This window comes from Mirounga angustirostris, unplaced genomic scaffold (genome assembly GCF_029215605.1).
Source record: "Mirounga angustirostris isolate CCGP_5_RB_7025 unplaced genomic scaffold, mMirAng1.0.hap1 SCAF_17, whole genome shotgun sequence".
Classification (NCBI taxonomy): Eukaryota; Metazoa; Chordata; class Mammalia; order Carnivora; family Phocidae; genus Mirounga; species Mirounga angustirostris.
The window spans coordinates 442,319-463,635 of record NW_026991725.1 but is presented as its reverse complement, the minus strand read 5'-3'; the positions used below and the strand labels follow the sequence as shown (position 1 = coordinate 463,635).

The 21,317-nt window shown below is 46.8% G+C and overlaps 2 protein-coding genes across 6 annotated transcripts in view; one reads left to right on the top strand and one right to left on the bottom strand.

Annotated features, from left to right (window-relative positions):
* The window catches only part of ASPA (aspartoacylase), a 28,957-nt gene extending 17,837 nt beyond the window's left edge, over positions 1-11,120 (top strand). For 3 of the 4 annotated variants that reach the window (XM_064583664.1, XM_064583665.1, XM_064583663.1), the window contains one exon: positions 3,602-4,738. In XM_064583664.1, the coding sequence (XP_064439734.1) occupies positions 3,602-3,799 (198 nt within the window). In that variant the 3' untranslated portion in view covers positions 3,800-4,738. Of the gene's footprint in view, positions 1-3,601; positions 4,739-9,246 lie in introns of those variants that run through there. The other variant, XM_064583666.1, reaches the window with a different exon arrangement.
* Positions 11,121-11,224: 104 nt separating this feature from the next.
* TRPV3 (transient receptor potential cation channel subfamily V member 3) overlaps positions 11,225-21,317 on the bottom strand; it is a 30,200-nt gene continuing 20,107 nt past the window's right edge. Inside the window, exons 11-17 of one of the 2 annotated variants that reach the window (XM_045888147.3) lie at positions 19,594-19,667; positions 17,521-17,686; positions 16,002-16,068; positions 14,487-14,761; positions 13,315-13,427; positions 12,085-12,164; positions 11,225-11,799 (exon numbers count right to left, since the gene is read on the bottom strand). In XM_045888147.3, the coding sequence (XP_045744103.2) occupies positions 11,702-11,799; positions 12,085-12,164; positions 13,315-13,427; positions 14,487-14,761; positions 16,002-16,068; positions 17,521-17,686; positions 19,594-19,667 (873 nt within the window). In that variant the 3' untranslated portion in view covers positions 11,225-11,701. The remainder of the gene's footprint in view (positions 11,800-12,084; positions 12,165-13,314; positions 13,428-14,486; positions 14,762-16,001; positions 16,069-17,520; positions 17,687-19,593; positions 19,668-21,317) is intronic. The other variant, XM_045888146.3, reaches the window with a different exon arrangement.

Sequence of the window (21,317 nt, the reverse complement as noted above, 5' to 3'; positions counted from 1 at the left end):
CAGATCCAGAACTAATGTTCTTTGCCACCTCCCTGTGATCAGCACTGAATAAGTTAAGAGCAAAACTCTCAGAACCTCTTTCTTTGCAATGTCTCCTGCCACCATTCCTCACTCTCCTCAGAACCCTGGTATCTGTTCCTTGTCTGGTTTGATCAATTACGGCATAGTTAAAAAAGGCTCTTGGGAGAGTTTAAATCTGGGAAAGGCAACGGTAGAAAAAAGGAGGAGCAAAGATTCCAAAAAGCTAAAACATCCATTCCCATTGTGAGTACCCTACTCACCCTCAGACATCAGAGATGGAAGAGACGTGGTGGATTATCTAATCGTGGGCTTTCAGCTCCCGCTACACATTGCCTAGAGAGCCTTTGAAGAATGAGATTCCAGGATCCCACTCAGATAATCTGATCTTATTGGCCTGGGTAATCAAGGTGGAGGGCCACTGATCCAGTTCAGACTCCTATTTAATGACCCTAATAATAGTCATCCAGACTTACAGCTTTAAAAAGTAGCCTGCCCCAAAATGCAGACAAGTGGGACATATGGTGCTTGGTGCCTTCGTGGGATCCAGAAGGTGGAACCAGAAGGAGCCTTAGGCAGTGATTTATTTATTTATTTTTATTTTTTTAAAAAGATAAGCCTTTATTTTTTTGTAATCTTTTTTGAGATACAATTGACATATAACATTGGTTTCAGGTGTGCAACGTAATAATTTGATATTTGTGTACGTCATGAAATGATCACCACAATAAGTTTAGTTAACATCCATCACCATACATAGTTACAATTTTTTCTTCTGACAGAAACCTTTAAAATCTACTCTCTCAGCAACTTTCCAAGTATATTATACAGTATTATTAACCGTAATCATCATGCTGTACAATACATTCCCATAACTTACTGTATTTATTTTTATTATGTTATGTTAGTCCCCATACATTACATCATTAGTTTGAGATGAAGTGTTCCATGATTCATTGTTTGTGCATAACACCCAGTGCTCCATGCAGAATGTGCCCTCCTCAATACCCACCACCAGGCTAACCCATCCCCCCACCCCTCTCCCCTCTAAAACCCTCAGTCTGTTTCTCGAAGTCCATAGTCTTTCATGGTCCGTCTCCCCCTCCGGTTCCCCCCACCCTTCATTTTTCCCTTCTTAGGCAGTGATTTAAAGGAAAGAAAGATAAAGATTGAAGGAGAGAGAGAAAGTCCTACAGGTAACAAAAATAGCAAGTGCAGAAACAGAGGCCAAGATGTTGATGTCCAAACTGGCTACAACACAGGATTTTTTTAAGATTTGTATTCCTCGGGGATCCTTGAAGAGTACAAAAATCATCCTGGGGAGGCCAGGAAGTGAGGCAGAGATCAGTAACAAACAGGGTTAGTGGTAGGTCTTGAAAGGAAGGATAGTATTGATCTGATGGCTCAGTATTCTGCAAGGAACAAGTGATTCATTAGTTATTGCAATAAATGTATTTGAATGACTACTAAGCCTATTCTGGGCCCTGATATTCAAGATAGACAAAGTCCCTCATGGAGCTTCCATGCTAATCAAGGGAGGAATAAGTAAATAATACATAAACCAGATCATTTCAAATTGTAATGAGTACTGTAAAAGAAATAAACAGAATAATGGAGGCTAACAGAGGGTTCCTGTTAGATGGAGCGGTCTGAAAGAACCATCTCTGAGATGTTAGCTTTGGAGCTGGACCATGAGAAGTCAACCACATGGAAAACAAGTCCAGAGGCCCTGGGGCTGCAACAAACCTGGAGTGTTTGGGGAACAGCAAGACCAGTGTCAATGGAGAGTAGGGAGAGAACAGAGAGGACAGTAGACCCTGGAGCTAGAGACACAGTCCAGGTTTTATTCTAAGAGTGATGGTTCTTAATCCGGGATGTTCACTGGAGTGATCTAGAGGATGTACCTCCAAATGCCTGGAACCTGTTACAAAAGCACCAACGCAGTGTTTCTCAAACTTAGGCCACAGGGGGGGTGCCTGGGTGGCTCAGTCGTTAAGCGTCTGCCTTTGGCTCAGGTCATGATCCCAGGGTCCTGGGATCGAGCCCCGCATCAGGCTCCCTGCTCTGCGGGAAGCGTGCTTCTCCCTCTCCCGCTCCCCCTGCTTGCATTCCCTCTCTCGCTGTGTCTCTCTCTCTGTGTCAAATAAATAAATAAAATCTTTTAAAAAACCCAACTTAGACCACAGGAGAATCACGTGAGGAGCTTTTAAAAGATCTTGACTCCCAGGTCCCTTACCAAGAGATTTAATTCATCAAGGTGGACACAGGCAATCAGTTAGGTCTCCAGGTGATGTCCATGTGGCTCAGGTTTGGGTAGCCCTGCTCGACCCCGGCATCTCTGAGGGCGCAGCAAAGAAGCTGTGTCCCTTGTTCCAGAGGCACATCTCGGGCTGAAAATCTCCGCTCCAGAGGAGTAGCTATCAACAAGTCGTCCTACAGAATCTCCTGGGGCTTTGAAAAACAGAACCAACAGTGAGCTGTAAACAGGGAAGTGAGGGAAGTGTGTGCTGGAATCATGCACCTTCGTTCCATAGTCTGTGCTTACCTGACTCTATGCTATGCATATCCGAACTCAGAGAACTATGCCTAAAAAATGAAAAAATTTTACTGTATGTAAATTTTGAAACAAATGTTTGAAAATTAATAGTGCCTGAGCCCACCCTTGAGGTTCTGATTTCATGTATCTGTGGTGGTGCAGTCAGCCCCTCTACTCCTCTATACTTTTTAAACATCCCAGGTGATTATAATGTGCAGTCATGGTTGAGCAAACCGCCACAATGCAGTGCTTCCCAAACTTTAATGTTGTGCATGTGAATCTCTGGGGATTTGTTAACGTTAAGATTTCGATTTAGCAAGTTTGCAGGGGTAATGAAATTGTGCTTTTCTAATAAACTCCCAGGTGCTGCTGGGAAATGTTAGAAATGCAGAATCGTGGGCCCTGCTCCAGACTTATAGAATCCAAATCTGCATTTTAACAAAATGCATACACTTATCTGCAAACATGTCAAAGTTTGGGAAGAACTGGTTTAGGGTTCCTGTGGTGTGACAGCATTGGGGTGTGAGGGCTCAGAGGTCCAGATCCCTGATGTGGGACATTTCAGATAATTCACTTGTTACCAGGGAGAACTCTCACCTTATCTTAGACTTGCCCCAGCCCACCCCCTCCTTCTCTGCCTGAGTCCCATCCGAATAGAATCCCTTTGCAGGCGGGTACAGTGGTACTCACTTTCACATCCCCAGCGGTGTAACAGGTTGAACATACACTTAGGGAGATACGCATTTAGTTTTGCCCTTTCATACTCTAAACCTCCTTGTCAACATTCAAGACAAACTTGGTATTGAGGCAAACTCTAATTACATGTATCAGTTATAAAAATTAAATGGGGAACTCTTAAAACTGCTGCCCAAAGTAATGGCTCGGCCTCCGTTTAGTGAGATCACTCGTGTGTGATGAGTATCTCTCAGGTATCTCCTTTTTTATACAATGCTATAATTTATTAGTCATGTAGAGCCTGGCTTAAAACTTTAAAAGCAGGGGAAAAAAACCAAATGTAACTTACATATTTTAATTGTTTCCTGAGAGGATCAAGACTGGAAACCGCTGCACCCTGGGGATCCTGTGTTTTTAACTCTTGATGGACAGATTATTCCACTGGGCGGAGACGGTACTGTGTACCCGGCGTTTGTAAATGAGGCCGCGTATTATGAAAAGAGAGAAGCTTTCGCAAAGACAACCAAACTAACACTCAACGCAGAAAGTATTCGCTCCTCTTTACATTAGGAATCCCTTCTAGCTCGCCGGTTGTACAATACCTCTGCTAGTTTATAAGCTCTTGAAGGGCAGGATCGTGCCTTATTCAACTTCACACCTGTAGCCCCTAGTCCAGTGCCTTGCACACAACGGGCATTGAGGCGAATTTTCTGAATGAATGAATAAATTAATGAGTATCTCTAAAATATCATATTGGGTAGGTAGCTTATTCAAAGAGGTGCATTTCTTATTTCTGTAGAGCTCCTTATATATTCTACTTCGATAGTTTAAGATTCTGAATAAAACAGCTTTTAAATTCAAATTTCAAAATTGAAACGGATACTATCTACAAAAATTATTAACTTGAGCATAGAATTAAATGTGTTTTCAAGTAATGCATAAATGCTACTAGAAACTAATGATGTGGACATGCTGGTTTTAAATTTTTCACATTTGAATTAATGATAATATATTAAGTATCCCATCTGTAAACTTTGCCAATAGTTGTGATATCCATAGGAGATTTTTAATTGCTCTTGTGAAGATGAAATGTGAACAAGAAATGAGGGCTGATTAGAAAGGTGACATTAAGGGGCGCCTGGGTAGCTCAGCTGGTTAAGCGACTGCCTTCGGCTCAGGTCATGATCCTGGAGTCCCGGGATCGAGTCCCGCATCGGGCTCCCCGCTCGGCAGGGAGTCTGCTTCTCCCTCTGACCCTCCCCCCTCTCATGTGCTCTCTCTCTCATTCTCTCTTTCTCAAATAAATAAATAAAATCTTAAAAAAAAAAAAAAGGTGGGGCGCCTGGGTGGCTCAGACGGTTCAGCGTCTGCCTTCGGCTCAGGTCATGATCCCAGCGTCCTGGGATCGAGTCCCGCATCGGGCTCCCTGCTCCTTGGGAGCCTGCTTCTCCCTCTGCCTCTCTCTCTCTCTCTGTCTCTCATGAATAAAAAAAAAAAAAAAAAAAAAAAGGTGACATTAAGAGTAAATCAAGAAACTGAATGGACCTTTGTCCGCAGACAGACAGTAAGCCCCACACAGCAGCAGTGCTCTGACGTGGTCGCCTGTTCTGCGCTGACCTCCGGGAGCAGGGAGCCTCCTCCAGACATCTCACGTGCCCCTTGGGAAGCTGGCGTTCCTTCCCAACTTGGGAAAGTCCGGAAGAGGCATATTCCTTCCAGCTGTCACTTCCCATTTTGAAGGAATGCCCTTGCCCTTGCCCCCAGCCAACATGTGAGAAAGTCTTTGGGGCCCTGCAGCATAAGTAGTAAAGCCAAATAGCAGAGGGCAGTGGACACTAGTGGAAATGTGACCCAAACTCACATCTCTGGTTCACAAATGCATTCTTTCAAGAAAGCGCCCATGACCAAAAGCCCAAATCTCTCCCCTCTGATGATTCTTCTCCTCAAAAGTCTCCCTCTCCCTCCAGTCCCTGCAGGAACCTCCCCTGCCTCCTCTCTTAGGCCCCAGCGGCCAAGCAAAGAGAGTTTTTATCCTGTGATGTGGACCCCAAGGAACCCATGTTTATCGTTTCAGATGTAGGTACCAAAATCATACTAACATTATCTGAAACAAAGATATGTGTAAATATCTCATTCTTCCGGAGCAAACCCCATTAAGCCAATTTCATTTTCATATTCAGTGTTTTATAAAGCACAAGTAAACGGTTTCTAAAATTTTCAGCACCAATATTTTTGTACTTTGTCAAAATGATTTTTATTGGAATAAAGTCTTTTCCTTCTGAATTCTGAAGTAAAAGTGCAATTTATCAATGAGCTTTCATACATAACAAGTTTTACCAATCTTCCTTCTCCCACTGTGGAATTTCCTTCACGTTTTGTGCCTGAGTCCAATTTTTCTGGGTCAGTTTTTTCCAGATGTAAATGTTGGCAAGAATACTTTTACTCTTCCATCAAATTTTCGTTTACCTATAAAATTTACAGTGTAAAGTTTTATTTCTTCTGACTCAATATTTACAGAATTCAGAGTTTCTAATTAAATATGATTTTTTTAAAAATCTAGAGCAGGGGCACCTGGGTGGCTCAGACAGTTAAGCGTCTGCCTTTGGCTCGGGTCATGATCCCAGGGTCCTGGGATCTAGCCCCACATCGGGCTCCCTGCTGGGCAGGGAGCCTGCTTCCCCCTCTCCCTCTGCCTGCTTCTTCCCCTGCTTGTACACTCTCTCTCTTTGTCAAAAATAAATAAAATCTTAAAAAAAAAAATCTAGAGCATATTGCTGTTTGGCTTTAGCCACTTTCAGTTTTACTTTCTTTTGATTATTTCTAACAGTCTACAGACTCGGTTTTTGCATTTGATTAAAATGGGGGTGATCATAATAGTGTCCCTCTCTCGGGATTATTGTGGAGAGTAAGTGGTCTGATGCGGAGGAGCACTTAGCACAGTGCCTAGCACAGAATAACAAATTATTCAAGTTCAAATTCCTAATACAAGAGGCCTTTTATGATTTGCTCCTCCCTCCCCCACAACCTCCCTAGATGCTTTGCCTTTCAGGTCCTCCTGTCCTAGCCCATTTCACATTGTTTTATTCCTCTATGCCGTCACACAGACTGGTCCTTCCACCCACAGTCCTCTCTCTCCTTCCTCTACCCCTCACCCCCATTCAGCCCTCATTCTAACTAATTCCCCCTCTTCCTTCAAAATGCTCAACTCTCGTTTCATCTCAAAGCCTTCTGGGCCTGCCCCTTTGCCCCTCTCTGCTTTCATCCCATCTTGAAGACATTACCGGTATCTTTTTCAGTGTCTGCAACCTAATGAGTGCCGAATACAGTGTATTCTACTAAATGAGTGTGCTTAAACATCCCTTCTCTACTGAAGTGTCTTCATATTCCACCAATGTCTTTGCCTTCTTTCCTTCTTTCCCAGCCACTCCCCGAGTACGCCCATCACTCTCAATTGAAATTCACTTGATTCTACACTCCTCAGATGTTACTGTGTCCCAAAGGATGCCATGGGGGGAAAATACACCCTTCTACGCCTGCAATCCCATTGCAAAAACAGGGAAATGTTCACATTTAATAATTCCTCTGTTTAAAACCTTTTAGTAGCTTCCTCTAACCTTGATATGAAATCTCAAAACCTCACCACAGCTGAACAAGTCCTATGTGCTCTGGCCTCTCCCTACCTCTCCAGCCTTATTTAATGTCCTCCATCCTCAACTGTATTAAGCTCCCTAGTACCTTGCGGTCTTTGCCCACATTGTTCCCTCTTCTCGAAGCCCTATCCCACCCCCACACTCCCTTTACCTGGATGAGACGTATTCTTAAATGTGACTCAGGCTAGGCTAGACCACTCTGTTATACAAGGTCATTGACGCTACGGACTAGCACTAACTAGTAAACCTCAGAGAACCTGGATCCTTGGCCCAGGAAAAAATTGTGACCTTTATGTGTCATTCCATGTCTCTCCAAGTCTCAATTTCTCCACTTATTAAATGGGGATGTAATACTCATCAAACCTATAAAACTGTTATTAAGATAACCAATGTGATTGGAAAAGCTTTATAAATAGGAAACATACTATCTTAAAGGCTTAAGTTGCAAAATACCTTTTGGAAGGTAACTTTCCGCAATATTGAGAGCCATGAAACTGTTCGTATCTATTGACCTAGGCATCCCACTCCCAGAATATATCCTATGACAGGTTTTTCTATCAGTCCACGCAGAATGTTCCCGTGGATAGCACATTCCTAGATTATAGGCTGAAGCTTACCTGAGCTCGGATGTAGATTATGTACAATTCCCATTTCTTTGCCACCTAGGAAGACACATCCCAATGAAGGATGTTACTCTAGGAGTTGTTTGGATTAAGTAAATAATCCACCAAATTCAGCAGATCACTTATTAATAAACTGTTTGCGAGTTTTGCAACCCATCAAGACACAGCAGTGTCTTGACATTCAAGTTAAAAACTGCCATCCTTATGAAATAACGCAAGAGAATTTTACAAATGAATATACAGGAGTTGGCCAATAATGATAGTAATATCATTGCCTCCTCGCAAAGGTCCTGTGAACAGAAAGGATTTATACTTTCTGGTCTCTATGTGGGGCCATGGTTTTATAGCCACATCAAATAAGTTGATAGCCAGGAGGACATGGTGGATAGAGCACTGCTTGGGGGTCAAGTGGCCTGAGCTGCTAACCGTTTCTGGCTGTGATTCCTTGGGCATGTCATTTCAGCTCCCTTAGTCCCCCTTTACTCAAACTGGTTCCAGAGTTGTTGAGTGGTTCAAAGAGGATACTGGACATCAATGCATTGTGAGATGTAAACACCATACAAAGGTGACCTGTCTTGGCGTGCTGACTCTGTCCCTGAGCTAGGAAATAATAATGTTTCAGGTCCAAAAAGTGGGCTTTCCTTTAGCCTTAGAGTAAGCAACACTCTAGGATTCCTAGTTGGTCCTCATAGTGTCAAACCTAAGACAAGGATAAACCACGATCTTAATAAGGCAAAATAAATATTTATTAGAAATCATAAAAGCATTTCTTCAATGGCACTAAAATGTTCTTACTCTATGACTTCTTAATTAAACCCAGAGTTTCACCCACACACAACGCTAAGAACAAGTATGTGAATTAAAATTGACAAGGATCAGGCACATTCCGTGAGAACAAGGTGACAATTCTGTGTTTGGAACCAAGATCACAGTATAAACATGTAAATCAACACAAAACTCAAGTATGGCTTACAGGCCTTTATCCCGGCCTATCGACCTGGGCCCCGCCCAGAGCAAAAGGACACAGTTCAACCAGGCCTTAAGGAAGGAGAGGAACTTCAATAATATTGGGCTCTTTCAGGCAGGAGCCTTCTAAGAGCTTAATTACTTCACAGTACAATCTCGTACACCTTCTGCTACATCCCAGAGAGGAAGGTAAGCACTATTTTTATGCCAGAATATACATCACATGGCGTCTAGAATAATAGCTTCCTCCTGAGGCAATTTAGCCAAAGGAAAATTCCCAGCCAAAACCATTATCTGAGCACGGGAGATTCCATCCCTGGAAAATGCCTACCCCTTACATTACTGAAATGTAAATCATGAAGTTTTAAGATGTCCTGATATGACCCTGGATTCCGTGTGGCGTGCTGTGTGTATGTGTGCACGTGTGTGTGCCTGTCATGGGCATCGTTGGGACAATGTAGACTGCCAACATGGATCATCTGGGCAAAAAGCCTTAGCCCCCTGGCATAACATATGTGGCAACCACAAAGGTGGGCCCAAATTCACTGAACAACTGTGCTAAAAAAAACAGATGGTGCTGGGAGAAACCTGTGGCCCACGAGTCAGAACACTCCAGCTTCAGCAGTTCTGATGTGACTTTCTGCACGGCTGCATGGCGTTAAGTAAATCCACTTTCCTTTCTGGGCTTTAGTTTCCAGGTATAAAATAAGGGAACTGATCCTTTCAAACCAATGATCTTTGACTCATTGCTTTCTTTCACCTTGGTTAACCTACCCAGGCTCAGATGATCTAGGCTGAAAGCCTTTCAGGGATGAATACGGTACAGAAAATGCCCCTGCCAACAAATTCCATCCAGATCCGCAGAGAACAGCTCTCCAGTTGTGTGAGAAGACCAAGATCTCATTATTGATTTCCATTCGCCTCACCGCCAGCTTCTGTTCAAGTGGGAAACGGCGAGCTGTCCGACTTTATCCATTCGTATCTGAATCAGAACAATTCTGGAATTCCTAGATCAGGGCACCATGGATCCAAATGGTTGCCCTTCAGACCAGGACATCTGCTCTGGATGTATACAAGTAGAGAACTCCAGATACAGGATGCTGAGCTCCAGGCTAAAAGGACCTCAAAGCCCATCTGATCGTGATTCCTTAACAACATCCCTAATAAGTTCTGCTTAAACATCCTCAATATCTGGAGCAGTTGCTAGATTGAATGGAACCAAAATCTTTGTCCTTGAAATTTCCTGTGGCACTGTTTCTGCCCGTCTGGAACACAGGTGCTCCTCCTGCCTCCATGACAACCCTCCTCCCCCAATCTTCCCTTTCCAGAGAACATGCCTAGGCCCTGCTACCCCTGCTCACACCAGAGCCTGATCTGACCACCACAGCTTAGAGCCCTGGTCGGCTTCAGCTGGGAGTACGGGGCGGAAGCAAACTGTGCAGGTCTCAGGCTCGTCCTTGACCCACCCCACCCTCTCCCAGCCCTGACCCATCAGGGGCACAAAAGCCAACTGTCCACTCACCCAGGGAAGTTGGCACACAGAGCAGCCCAGAGTGGAGAAATGGGCCCACAGTGGACTGCTTGGCCCGCACTCCTCAGTTTGCCTCAGGTCACATTCACTAGCCAACTGCCAAGTTGTCTAAAGGCCAAATTTGTTATGCCCTTTAAAATTAAAACTCACGGTTAATATCTTTGCAATTCCGCCTCCAAAAATTCCCACGTGAATCCTTTTACCAGATACCTAAGGCAGAGTGGCCTTTATGGTTGTTTAGGTCCCAGTGATCCAGAAGAAGTCTCCCATCCCCACTTCACCTCTTCCCCAGACTGACTCTGTGTAATTTCAGGGGGAGAAAAATCAGAGGATGAGGCTCTAAAAAGAAGCCCTATGTCTTGGCAAACACTCCTTTATCACACTCCTTCTCAGCCTCAAAATTCACAGTTAACAAAAATATTTAATACCAGAGCATTCTGGGTATTTTGTTAAATTCCTCCAATGAGAAGTACTGATGTATAATAGTAACCTCTGAGATTTAAGACCATGTAAACAGAGCAGCTGCTATTTCCGTGTCAGATGAAGCCCCGCTCCCAGCTGGGAGGCACGCATGATGGCAGGGCCAGGACAAGGACAAGAGCCAAGCTCCTCCACCCGGGTCACAGCAGCCCACACAGGCCCTGCCTGGCACGTCTCATGTGGACTTTTGTGTGTGTAAAGAAAAGCTTTTTGTCCCTGCTCTGGCCACCCTGAGGCCAAGTATATAATACTTATATCCAGCCCCAAATCCCCAAATCTGCTTCTCAGCTTTTAAAATCACATACTTCATCTGAAGTAACTTTCATTCAAAACTGAAATGTTTTTTCTCTATGGAAAATAAAAACCCTGTGTTAATTACTCTACTGAAAACGTCTCTCAGTTTGAGACAGCTGGAGCCTTGGGGTTCCAAGGCACTCGTTCCAAGGGTAGTTTCCTGTTCCCTGAAGGGTCCGGACGGGCATTTCCACAGCTCAGTCCCCTCTGCCCCCAGGACGTCCGACTTAGTTCAGTCCCCTGTTTGTTCTGGGATGGGACCAAGAATCCCTTAAATTCAGGAGACCCAGTCACAGTAAGGGAAACGGTGGAACGTGTGGGCTGGGGCTGGGGACTGTGGAGGAGATGTTGGCTGGAAGGAAGTTCTGCTCCTCAGGCCTCTGCCCCTTCCCTGCCCCCCACCCCCAGCCAAGCTGCCTGGCAGTTGGTGAGCCCAGGGGCTTCACCCTGGACTTCAGGGACTCCCAGGCTCAGGACTGCCGGCCACGGGTTTACACAAACCCTTTGCTGAGTAAAAAAATATTCAGGGTGGGGCGCCTGGGTGGCTCAGTCGTTAAGCATCTGCCTTCGGCTCAGGTTATGGTCCAAGGGTCCTGGGATCGAGCCCCGCATCAGGCTCCCTGCTCCGTGGGAAGCCTGCTTCTCCCTCTCCTTCTCCCACTCCCCCTGCTTGTGTTCCGTCTCTCGCTGTGTCTCTCTCTGTCAAATAAATAAATAAAATCTTTATAAAAAAAATATTCAGGGTGTTTCCCACTCAAGCAGACGGACAACTGCCTCTCAGTACAGCCCCCCACTCAGCACGAGGGTGCTCTCCGCCTCTGGGCATGCAGTGCGAGGCCACATCGCTCCACAAGCCCTCAGCAGGGAGTCCAGGACCCAGCCTGCAGCGTCAGGTGGCCCATGCTCACACCAGCTCTGGATTCTGCTTCTACACCGAAGTTTCTGGAAACTCATCTATTTCATCAAATGCATTGAGGGTGGTTTTGCTGTTGCTCCTGGAAGAATCTTGGATTTTGTTGAGATCTGCTTTAAAAAAAAACAGACACCAAAACCACTATTTTAGAAAGGCGGTGCTCCCTAATGGGGGATTCCATGTCTAGCGCACCACCTAATTATTTTCCCCCACCTGATTTTTAAAAGTTATTCCAACTAGGGTTATAAAATGTCACAGCTGAAAGGGACCTGAGAACCCATTTAATTCAACCTCCCATTTTGCAGATGGGGAAAATCAGGGCCCCGAGACGCAGTCTGCCCACGGTCATGTGGTCAGACAGGCATGGTCCTCACGCTTCCTGACAGCCAACACAGTACCTGTCCGTCTCACGGGTCCCGGGTCTTCGTTGAGGAAGGAGACGTGCGTTTTCCACTCAGTCCACTTCACCTCATTGATCCTGCAAGTGTGATAATCATTCTCACCACTTCTCAACTGCACCTCATTAAGTGCAAACACCTAGCCTGGCATTTAGGGTGTTCTAGACAGCTCCCCTTCTGTCCATGCCAGGGATCTGGGACTCCTGCCTCACATGGTCATGTCAGCAGTGTTGGGGTTTAAAACCTGCACTAGTCCCCATCTTCCCAGACCTCAAAGGATTAGTCCCCTCCCAGTGTGTGGGGCCCAGAAACTCAGAGAGGTGTCAAGGGACATCTTCAGACAGCAACGGCTGGGGCCTTCCTGGTGAGAGGCAGTCCATGGGGAAGGGCCCAGGCTAAGGAGATGTGACAGTGTGAGGATGAAACTTGTAGAAGTTTAGAGGCTTGGGGTTAAACTAGGGTTAAGGTTGCACTAGGAGAAAACAGTTAGGGTTCAGACCCCGATAAGAGTGAGCAGAGTCTAAGGTGCTAGATTGCAACTGGAAGCAATGGTTTGGCTGAAGTTCACGTTCAGGGAACATCTCTAGAATGAGGGTGTGAACATTAGAGATATTTGTTAGGATAAGGGTTATAGAGCTGGAAATGGCAGTTTCCACGGCACGGGAGTCTCAGAGAAGCTGGGCGTGGTGAGGTTATACAGAGGGCAGTCTGTAAGGTCAGGCAGTCAGACGGGGGGAGGATGAAGTAGACTCATCATCAGCAAAGTTGGTCATGGCACGTGCAAGTACTTTTTAAAAACCAAAAAGCTTGATATCTGTCCAAAGTAGCTGTCTCACTCTCCATTCGCCTGTGACAGGCATGCCTCAGGTCCCCTGGTGTCCCATGAACCCATGCAGGCCAGAGAGAAGGACAAGGACTGCCCGGTCGGCGAATCTTTCCTGAACCAGACAGTGGACAGGGAGAGGTCACGAAGGCCGCTGCATGGGGAGGGGGGGTGGGGGGTGGGGGACTGTCCCCAGCGGCCTCCTTCCGTCTCCCTTCGGAAGCTGGTGAAGCCTCGTCCCAGGGCCAGTGACCCCGGCGGAGGAAATTCCATGTTCTGAGGAGGCCAGAACCGACTGTGGCTGTGGTTTGGGAAGCAAGTGGCAGCACCGTTTCTCTGACAGTCACTGACTCATCTCTTTTTCACCCCCCAAAACCACCACCAAGGGGCCCCTCTCCCTTTGTTACCGCAAACACAGCCGGAAGTCTTCCTCTGCTACTTTACACAGCTCTCCCATCCGGAATCTGCTCCTCAGCCATTCTGGTAACATCTTCTCAAACTCCAAAATCGTCCTGGCTCTCTGGGGACATAAATGAGCCTAAGCACATCAATGAGGAGCCGGCCCAGGAACACAGCTCTGTATGAGTGTGCACCCCCCCAACACACACACGCACACACACACGCACGCAAGTACATGCACACACCCCCAAACAGCCAGCTCCACTGCACCGGGTGCTTAATGCACAGACCCGAGGGTTCAGCTGATCTACAGAATTCAAAAATGAAAACCACCAAGCTCAGGAAAGGTGTTCAAATTGCTTGAAACACAACATAAACACTGTTTCTGGAAGTGCAGGAGCTTCCTAACCGAAAATGTTAGGATCCTGGGATCCCATGGGGAAGAGAGGGGCGGACATCATGCAATCCCACCTGCAGGCCAGGCTTGGAATCCCCTCAGCAGTTTAACTGTCAATAATTTGTCAAATCTCTCCTGAATGTATTCAACAATCCAATGAAGAAGACCCTAATATAATTAGAAACTTCCTTGTGTCAAAGCAAAGCTTTCCTCCCTGTCATTGCCAATATACCTCAGTTCTGCCTTCTGGGGTCACAGAAGGAAGCTGTCCCTTCACAAGTAGCTCCGCAGATATCCGACGAAACCCTCACCTTCTTCAACCCTAGTCCCAATACCGTTTCTTGTGAGGCACAGTTTCCAGCCTGGCAACCCACTCTGGACCATCCTGTGGGTTAATGTCCTTGTGCGTAAGGCCCCCAGCGGGGAAGGAATGTTGCAGCCAGGATTGAGGCGTGCAGACTTGTCACCTCCATTGTCCTATGCCCTATCCTCCTCTTAATGCAACTGAAGGTCATGGTTCAACATCCACACCTCACACCAGAGTCTGAGCAGATCATGCCCGTAAGCCTGAGTTCGTCCCACCTGTGCAGCTGTCCAGTCACACTGCCTCGACCCTATACTCAAGGAACCTAGACTAAGACTTCCCCAAACCTGGCCAACCACAGGGAGCTGATGCAGATTCCCAGGCCCCACCCAGGTCCGCTGGGACAGACGGTTGTCAGTACAACGTGCTGAACTGAGTCCCCGTGAAGACCCCCATACCAGGGTCCCTGCCAGGCTCACCTGTAGACGCCAGATGTGCTCACTCTCCTTGGAGACATTCTCCACGGTTTCTCCCATCAGGGCGATGAGCATGTTGAGCAGGAGGACGAAGGTGAGGATGACGTAGGTGATGAGCAGGAACAGAAAGAGGATGGGGTACTTGGAGTTCTGCTGTATGTTCAGGTCGCCCAGGCCGATGGTGAGCTTAAAGAGCTCCAGCACCGCCTCACTGAAGCTGCCATAGGAGCTGCAGGCCTTGTTGTCACTGGGACACTTCTCGATCAACGAGGCCAGGGCTGGGAGGACAGAATAGGGTGTTCTCCCCTGGCGCTCTGCCTGGTTAATTACCCAACAAGCTCACGCATACTTGCACATACACACATGCCCCCCCCCACCACACACACACACTGCAGGCCTACTGCCTCATCCTCTCTGGTCATTTAGATTTCACCTCCAGCCTCAGCCCCTGGAAGCCTCATCAGGCTGGTTCTCTGCCTTGACCTCCTGCAAAAAGCGCTTCCTGCCTAATAAAGCCCACACCCTTTTCTCCCTCCTCAACCCTGCCATTCAGCCCTTGATCACTCACAGCCTTGCAGAGTTGCTAACTATAATCTATGTGCATCCCCTGGCTCCCCAACCAGGCTTTGGGCTCCCAACTTCCTGTAGCCTGGGCCATCTCCTCCAAGACTGTAAGGTCCTGAGTTTCTTCCTCATGCTCTGTGGGGAGATCCCCTGGCCTAGACCTGGGCCTCTTTCTTCTCTCCCTTCCAACACACCATAGCAGTGGCTCATTGCTAAATGTGTAGACAGGCGAATGGATGAATGGTTAAATTAATGAGTGAGTAAATGGATGGATGAATAAACAGGCAAGTGAAGGAGCAAATAAATAAGCACACTGTGGCCCAGCGAAGACACCGGAAGATGGGAATGGCTGCCTAATTTCAAATGCCAATGATCACGGGGCGGCAGGGGGTGGGGCACGGGGGGATGGAGAGCTGGCATGGGAATATACAATGATACCTCTCTATGCAGAAGTTAGAAATAAAATCAGGTTGTACAAAGGAAGAGACTTTAGGAGGGGCCTCCCCTCCTAAACTGCAAGTAACATGATGTGGGGAATCAAAGGAGCTTACCTTGATGCATTAATTTAGTCTTATTTTTTAAAGGCCATCAGTCACATTTCCGCAAACTTTAGTTTCCCTATCTGTAAAATGGGGCCAAAACCGCCTGCCAAGCCTCTCTGAGGTGGTGAGGGCCACGTAAGATGCTGGATGTGAATGTGGGAGGCATACCCCACGGGACAAGGGTGACAGGTCTGGTTCTAAGCCTCAGTTACCTTATGATCGGGGATGATGACTTCCCCTTGGTCGAGATACTGAGAGAAGTAAAAAGACAATACTCGGAAAACGCTAAGCATGGCAAGTGCCCCCTAGTAGGTGACATAACTGGCTGAGGCTGCTGCGTGCTCTGTCATTTTGACATCTGTATAAGGTGCTTTACAAACATGGGAGTCCCTATTATTTATAAATCAATTACCTACTCCAAATCCAAGTAGGAACACGATATATACAAACAAGAACTTCAGGACATCATGCAAAATGACCTATAAAGGGAGAAACATGATTCAAGGGTAAGATTTGAGCACATGTTCGTTAGACCCTGATCTCCTTACTGCTTCCCACCCTCACCCAGCCCCAGCCCCAACCATGCCTTCCCTCAGACCATTCTCCCTTCCCCTAGCAAATCCTTCTCATGCTCCAAAGCTCAGCTCTGGGCCCCATCTCCTCCAAGCAGCCTTCCCTTCTGTTCCTGCTCGCCTCCCTCCTGGCACACAGCCTGTCTCTGTCCCTGATGATCCACCCTGTACGTGAGCCCCTTTCCTCATAGTGTCTCACGTCGGAAATCCTCACACTCCCTGGGGGCAGTGGTGTGCTGGAGGCTGCTGACTCCGTTCCTAAGAGCTGACGGTTACGTTTTCATGAATTTTGTAAGGTGGCTGTTAAACAGAACCATTACTAAAAACTAAATCACATAAACTTATAATTAAGTACATTATGTTAAAAGCAAAGATAATAAATATTCAAAACTCATCGCTCATTTTACAATTACGTATGCTATTAAGGTTATTTCATCGCTGGCAGCCACGTGGTACACATACTGTACCATGAGTTACCACGTCTCTTCCTGACTCTGTGTTCAACTCCGTCACACCAGTAGCTGGAAATCAGCCGTGGTAGGATTTACACCATGGAAATTAGTAAATGGGACAAATCACAGACTCATTATTTTGCTGATTGTCTAGATCTAGATTTAAGACAGCGATGGAGACAATGTTAAGGCAGATTCAACTTTAATATGTGTCCTATCTGTAGCCGAGGTGTTGTGAATAACACAGTAACATTAATGAAAGAGTCTTCCAAAATTTGTAAAACTATTATCCAAGTCAGCAAGTAAGTGGCTCACATCGCTGACAAGCAAGGCAAGTTCTCCCATAAGGCGGCAGTGTTTCACTTCCATCTTACTCCTTAAAGAAAACATCAACCGATATCGATGTTGCAACAACACTCTCTGTCACTTGCACCCACAGATTGGCAACAGATATAGGAATTCAAGAAAAATCAACAAATCATTCTGCCAGACTCAACTAGCTATGTGGAATTTACAACAAAGAGCATTATATAGTTCATTATTTGTAAATTACGTACTACTCATCCTTTCTATGGTAAAAATGTATCGTAAATGTAGTGTGCGTGTGTCCGTGCATTTTCCCCCAGAGAGCTGGTTGTTAAATATTTACCAGCACACCACTGCCTGGGGGTGAGACCATTCCTTCCCAGTGCCCAACAAGCCCAGCTGTTTTAAGGCCTGGACACTTAAAGCCTGGCCAGAAGCAAAGGGAGACGGTGGTGTCTGGTAGAAAGAGCAGAGGCTTGCCCGAGGGACAAGCCCCTTTTGCTGTCCAGACCTGTTTCTCCCTCTGAAAAATGGACATTCTGTGAGGGCTCCCCCAGGGCTGAGCCTGCATGTCTGTGATGCTCCCAAGCCTCCAACGCACCTTCTGGATCATGACGCTGTACATGCCCATGGACTGGAATCCCCGCGTGTAGTAGAGCATGTTTGCCCAGCCCAGGGCCATGGCCAGCACAAGGCAGGCGAGGTACTCTTTGTAGGCAAACAAGTACAAGAAGACAGACAGTATCACAAGCACAGCTTGGACAAAACTGTTCAGGAGACACAGGAGACAAGGGCCTTACTTACTTCTCCTCAGCGTCAGGGTAGGTCCTCAAACCCCAGCCTCCCTTCAAGCCCCAAAGCAGCACCCTGATGGGTCATGCTGAAGAGACAGGTGAGGCTGCCCCAGACCCTCTCAACAATGTCTGACATCCAGCCTTGCAGACGGCGTCACCAGACGTGAGTCAGAGCCAGCAGTGGGGACTTCTTAAAAATACAGATCCCTGGGACTCAAGGAGATTCGGGTTCAGAAGCCCATATCCCCACACAGGTCAGGGAACCACTGGTGTAGACTAAGGCAGATAAGCAAATGATTGCATTTTCAACAAAAATGACAAAAGCTAACAATGCCTGTACTTAAAAGCGAGTCATAACAAAAGTCCCCACAACCGACTTTTTAAAATCTTTTTAACAACTATAGTATATGCTAAAGGATAGATAGCTTAAACAGGTTGGTTGCATAACAATATGAATGTACCTAACACTATTGAACTGTACACTTAAAGTGGTTAAGATGGCAACTTTTATGTTATATAGATTCTACCACCATTAAAATTTTTAAAGTACCACGTATAACAAACACCCAGGCTCAAAATCTACTCTGAAACAGTGCTACCAAACCATCAGTGATGCAGACCTCTAGACAAAAAGCTCTATTGCTTGTAACATCACACAGTCTCCGTGATTATGAAATATCTAACTCGTTAAAGTGAGGACACAGGCAAGCTTGCTTTTCTTGTGCAGTGAAAAGCAAATATTTGGGTGATCGGTGCATTTTTTGGACTGAAGTGAGGAAGCGTGTGTTCACCTTCCTCACCATTAACAAAACACTGAAGAAGCAGAAAAGCAGGACAATGCACCAGTGCCTTTTGTCTGCACGAAAGCCAGCAGCCGGATAAATGAATTCTTCTCTGGAATTATCATATTTTCTCAAAGGCAGAGACTCCCAGGTGGCTGATGTCATGGGGTTCATCTACTCACTGCAGTATCTGGGCACCCCACTTGCCCACAGGGATGAAGAATTCCGTTCATGCCTCTAGAAGGCAGGTACATACTTAATAAAACACCGAGGTATTTGGAAACATTGGGCCAAGATTTCAGGTCCTATAGACCCAGCTTCCCAAATGCTCCCAAGAGGGACTTTGGTGGGATCGACAGAGCTCTGGAGCCCAACCTCCTTCATTCCACACCGCAAGTCCTGTTCCATTCACGTGGCAGCAATGCTGAATCAACCTCTGTTCATTTAGGGACAGGCGTCACATAAGCCTCTGATGTCAGCTGCCCATGACCTCATTCAGAGAGGCTGCTGAGCCGGGCTTTCTGGCCAGGGCTCCGGGGTAGGCAACCGTGCCCTAACATAGGGTGAAGATGACTGGGAGGCTGGGGCTGGCTTTGACCCCGCTGACGCTCTGCCGGACTGTGAGTCACTCATTTCCCGGCTCTGGGCTTCGGGTGTCATGCCTGTGGATGAGACTCGATGATTTCCTAGTGCTCTCCGGCCCTGCTCCGCCAGAGTCCAAGATGGCAACCTCTAGACCCCACACAACTAGGAGGAACGGGCCTGGACTACCCCTTCCTAGAGAAGTAGACAGCACTACTAAGCTTCATCCTGCCTTCTCGGCCACACCCACCACGCAGGGCTCTGTGACAGGGTGGAGACAGTCATCACCACAACCTGACGGTGGGCACTGTGCTGGGGTCCTCTGGTCCTCTCCATAGGCATCCATGGGCTTCTCTTACTAGAAGGGAGAGAGGAGGTCCCTGGCCATGAGACTATGGCAGGACAACTGGGACACGGTGACATGGGAGGATGCTTGTTCCAGAGGACACAGCAGCCGCCATACAGGACTTTGGCCCTGCCTGTGCAGTGGGGACCAAATGGGACAGACCTACTTACAAGACAAAGTGAAACCAGGCATCAGAGAGAATGGACTGCAGATCCGAGGGTCTCAGCAGGAAGATCGCGATGCCCTGAGGCCAAAAAGGAAAGAAAACCTGCACCCTCTTCATGCCTCTCACTGGAAGATCTGAGGAAGGTGGTGTTTCCTCAGGTCTGAGACTCAGTGTGGGGGGGCGGGGGGGGGGGAGGGTGGGAAGGCCAAGCCAGAGCCCAGGTGAGGGATGTGGAAGGAGACCTGAGCCTGGGAGTAGAGGCAATCCAGGGTAGAAGTGGCTGCACCCCCAAATCTTCTCACCTCGCTCACTCTCCCCCTCATCCTCACCCGGACCCTCAAAACAGCACAGTCACACCATCCCCTGCCATTTCCCAAATACAGCCTCACTTCTAAAGCCAAAAACAAGAAACGACAGGTGTTGGTGAGGATGTGGCGAAAAAGGAATCCTTGTGCACTGTTGGTGGGAATGCAAACTGGTGCAGCCACTCTGGAAAACAGTATGGAGCTTCCTCAGAAAGTTAAAAACAGAATTACCCTACGATCCAGTAACTGCACTACTGGGTATTTACCCAAACAACACAAAAACACTAAATCAAAGAGATACATGCACCCCTATGTTTACTGCGGCATTATCTACAATAGCCAAGATAGGGAAGCAGCCCCAGTGTCCCTTGATAGATGAATGGATAAGGAAGATGTGATATATATACAATGGAATACTACTCAGCCATAAAAAAGAATAAAATCTTGGCATTTTCAACAACTTGGGTTAAGTTGGAGAGTATTATGCTAAGTGAAATAAGTCAGTCAGAGAGAGACAAATACCATATGATTTCACTTACATGTGGAATTTAAGAAACAAAACAAATGAGCAAAGAGAAAAAACAGGGTCAAAGCAAGAAACAGGCACTTAACTATGGAGAACAACTGATGGTTACAGAGGGGAGGCGGGTGCGGGGATCGGGGAAATAGGTGAAGGGGATTAAGGAGTGCACTTGTTGTGATGAGCACTGAGTCATGTATAGAACTGCTGAATCGCTATATTGTATACCTAAAACGAATATGACGTTGTATGTTAACTATATTGGAATTAAAATTAAAATTTTAATTAAAAAAAAGACAAAAAATGATATGGCTTAGCTCTCCTGCCTCTGAGCCTTTTTTTAAGCTGTTCCCCCTGCCCACCCTGTCATGACCTCCTCTCAAATGTCCTCGTGCCAAATCCCACCCTCACAGACTAAATGTCATTTCTGCTTCCAAGCTTTCCCCCCCTCTTGTCCCCATATAGGAGTCATCTCTCTTCCTCTGAGCACTGGTCTGAACCCCACACAGGGCCCTTTCCATAGTCTCTTTTAGAGTCCAGGTGTTTGTGCCTGTCTGAAACCCCCTGCAAGGCTGCGAGTTTAAAGAGGACAAGCTCCCTCCCTCCCTCTCACCTCTCCCAGGGCTCCACATATAGAAGGTGATTCATTGGTTGATGGATGGGTCGATAAGGGATTGACTGATAAACCCACACGAATGGCTGGGTCAGTGAGAGAAGTGACTGAATGTGCGGATGGAGGGACAGGAAGATGTGTCACTGAGTGGCTGGGAGGGCATATAAATGGCTGATAGACACACAGAGGGATGGAGGGGCAGACAGATTAAGTAGGCAGGACAGGCCTACGGATTTATTTACTCTCCTTTTGGAACTAAGAAATGGAAAGCTTAGAAGGGAAGTGCCTCC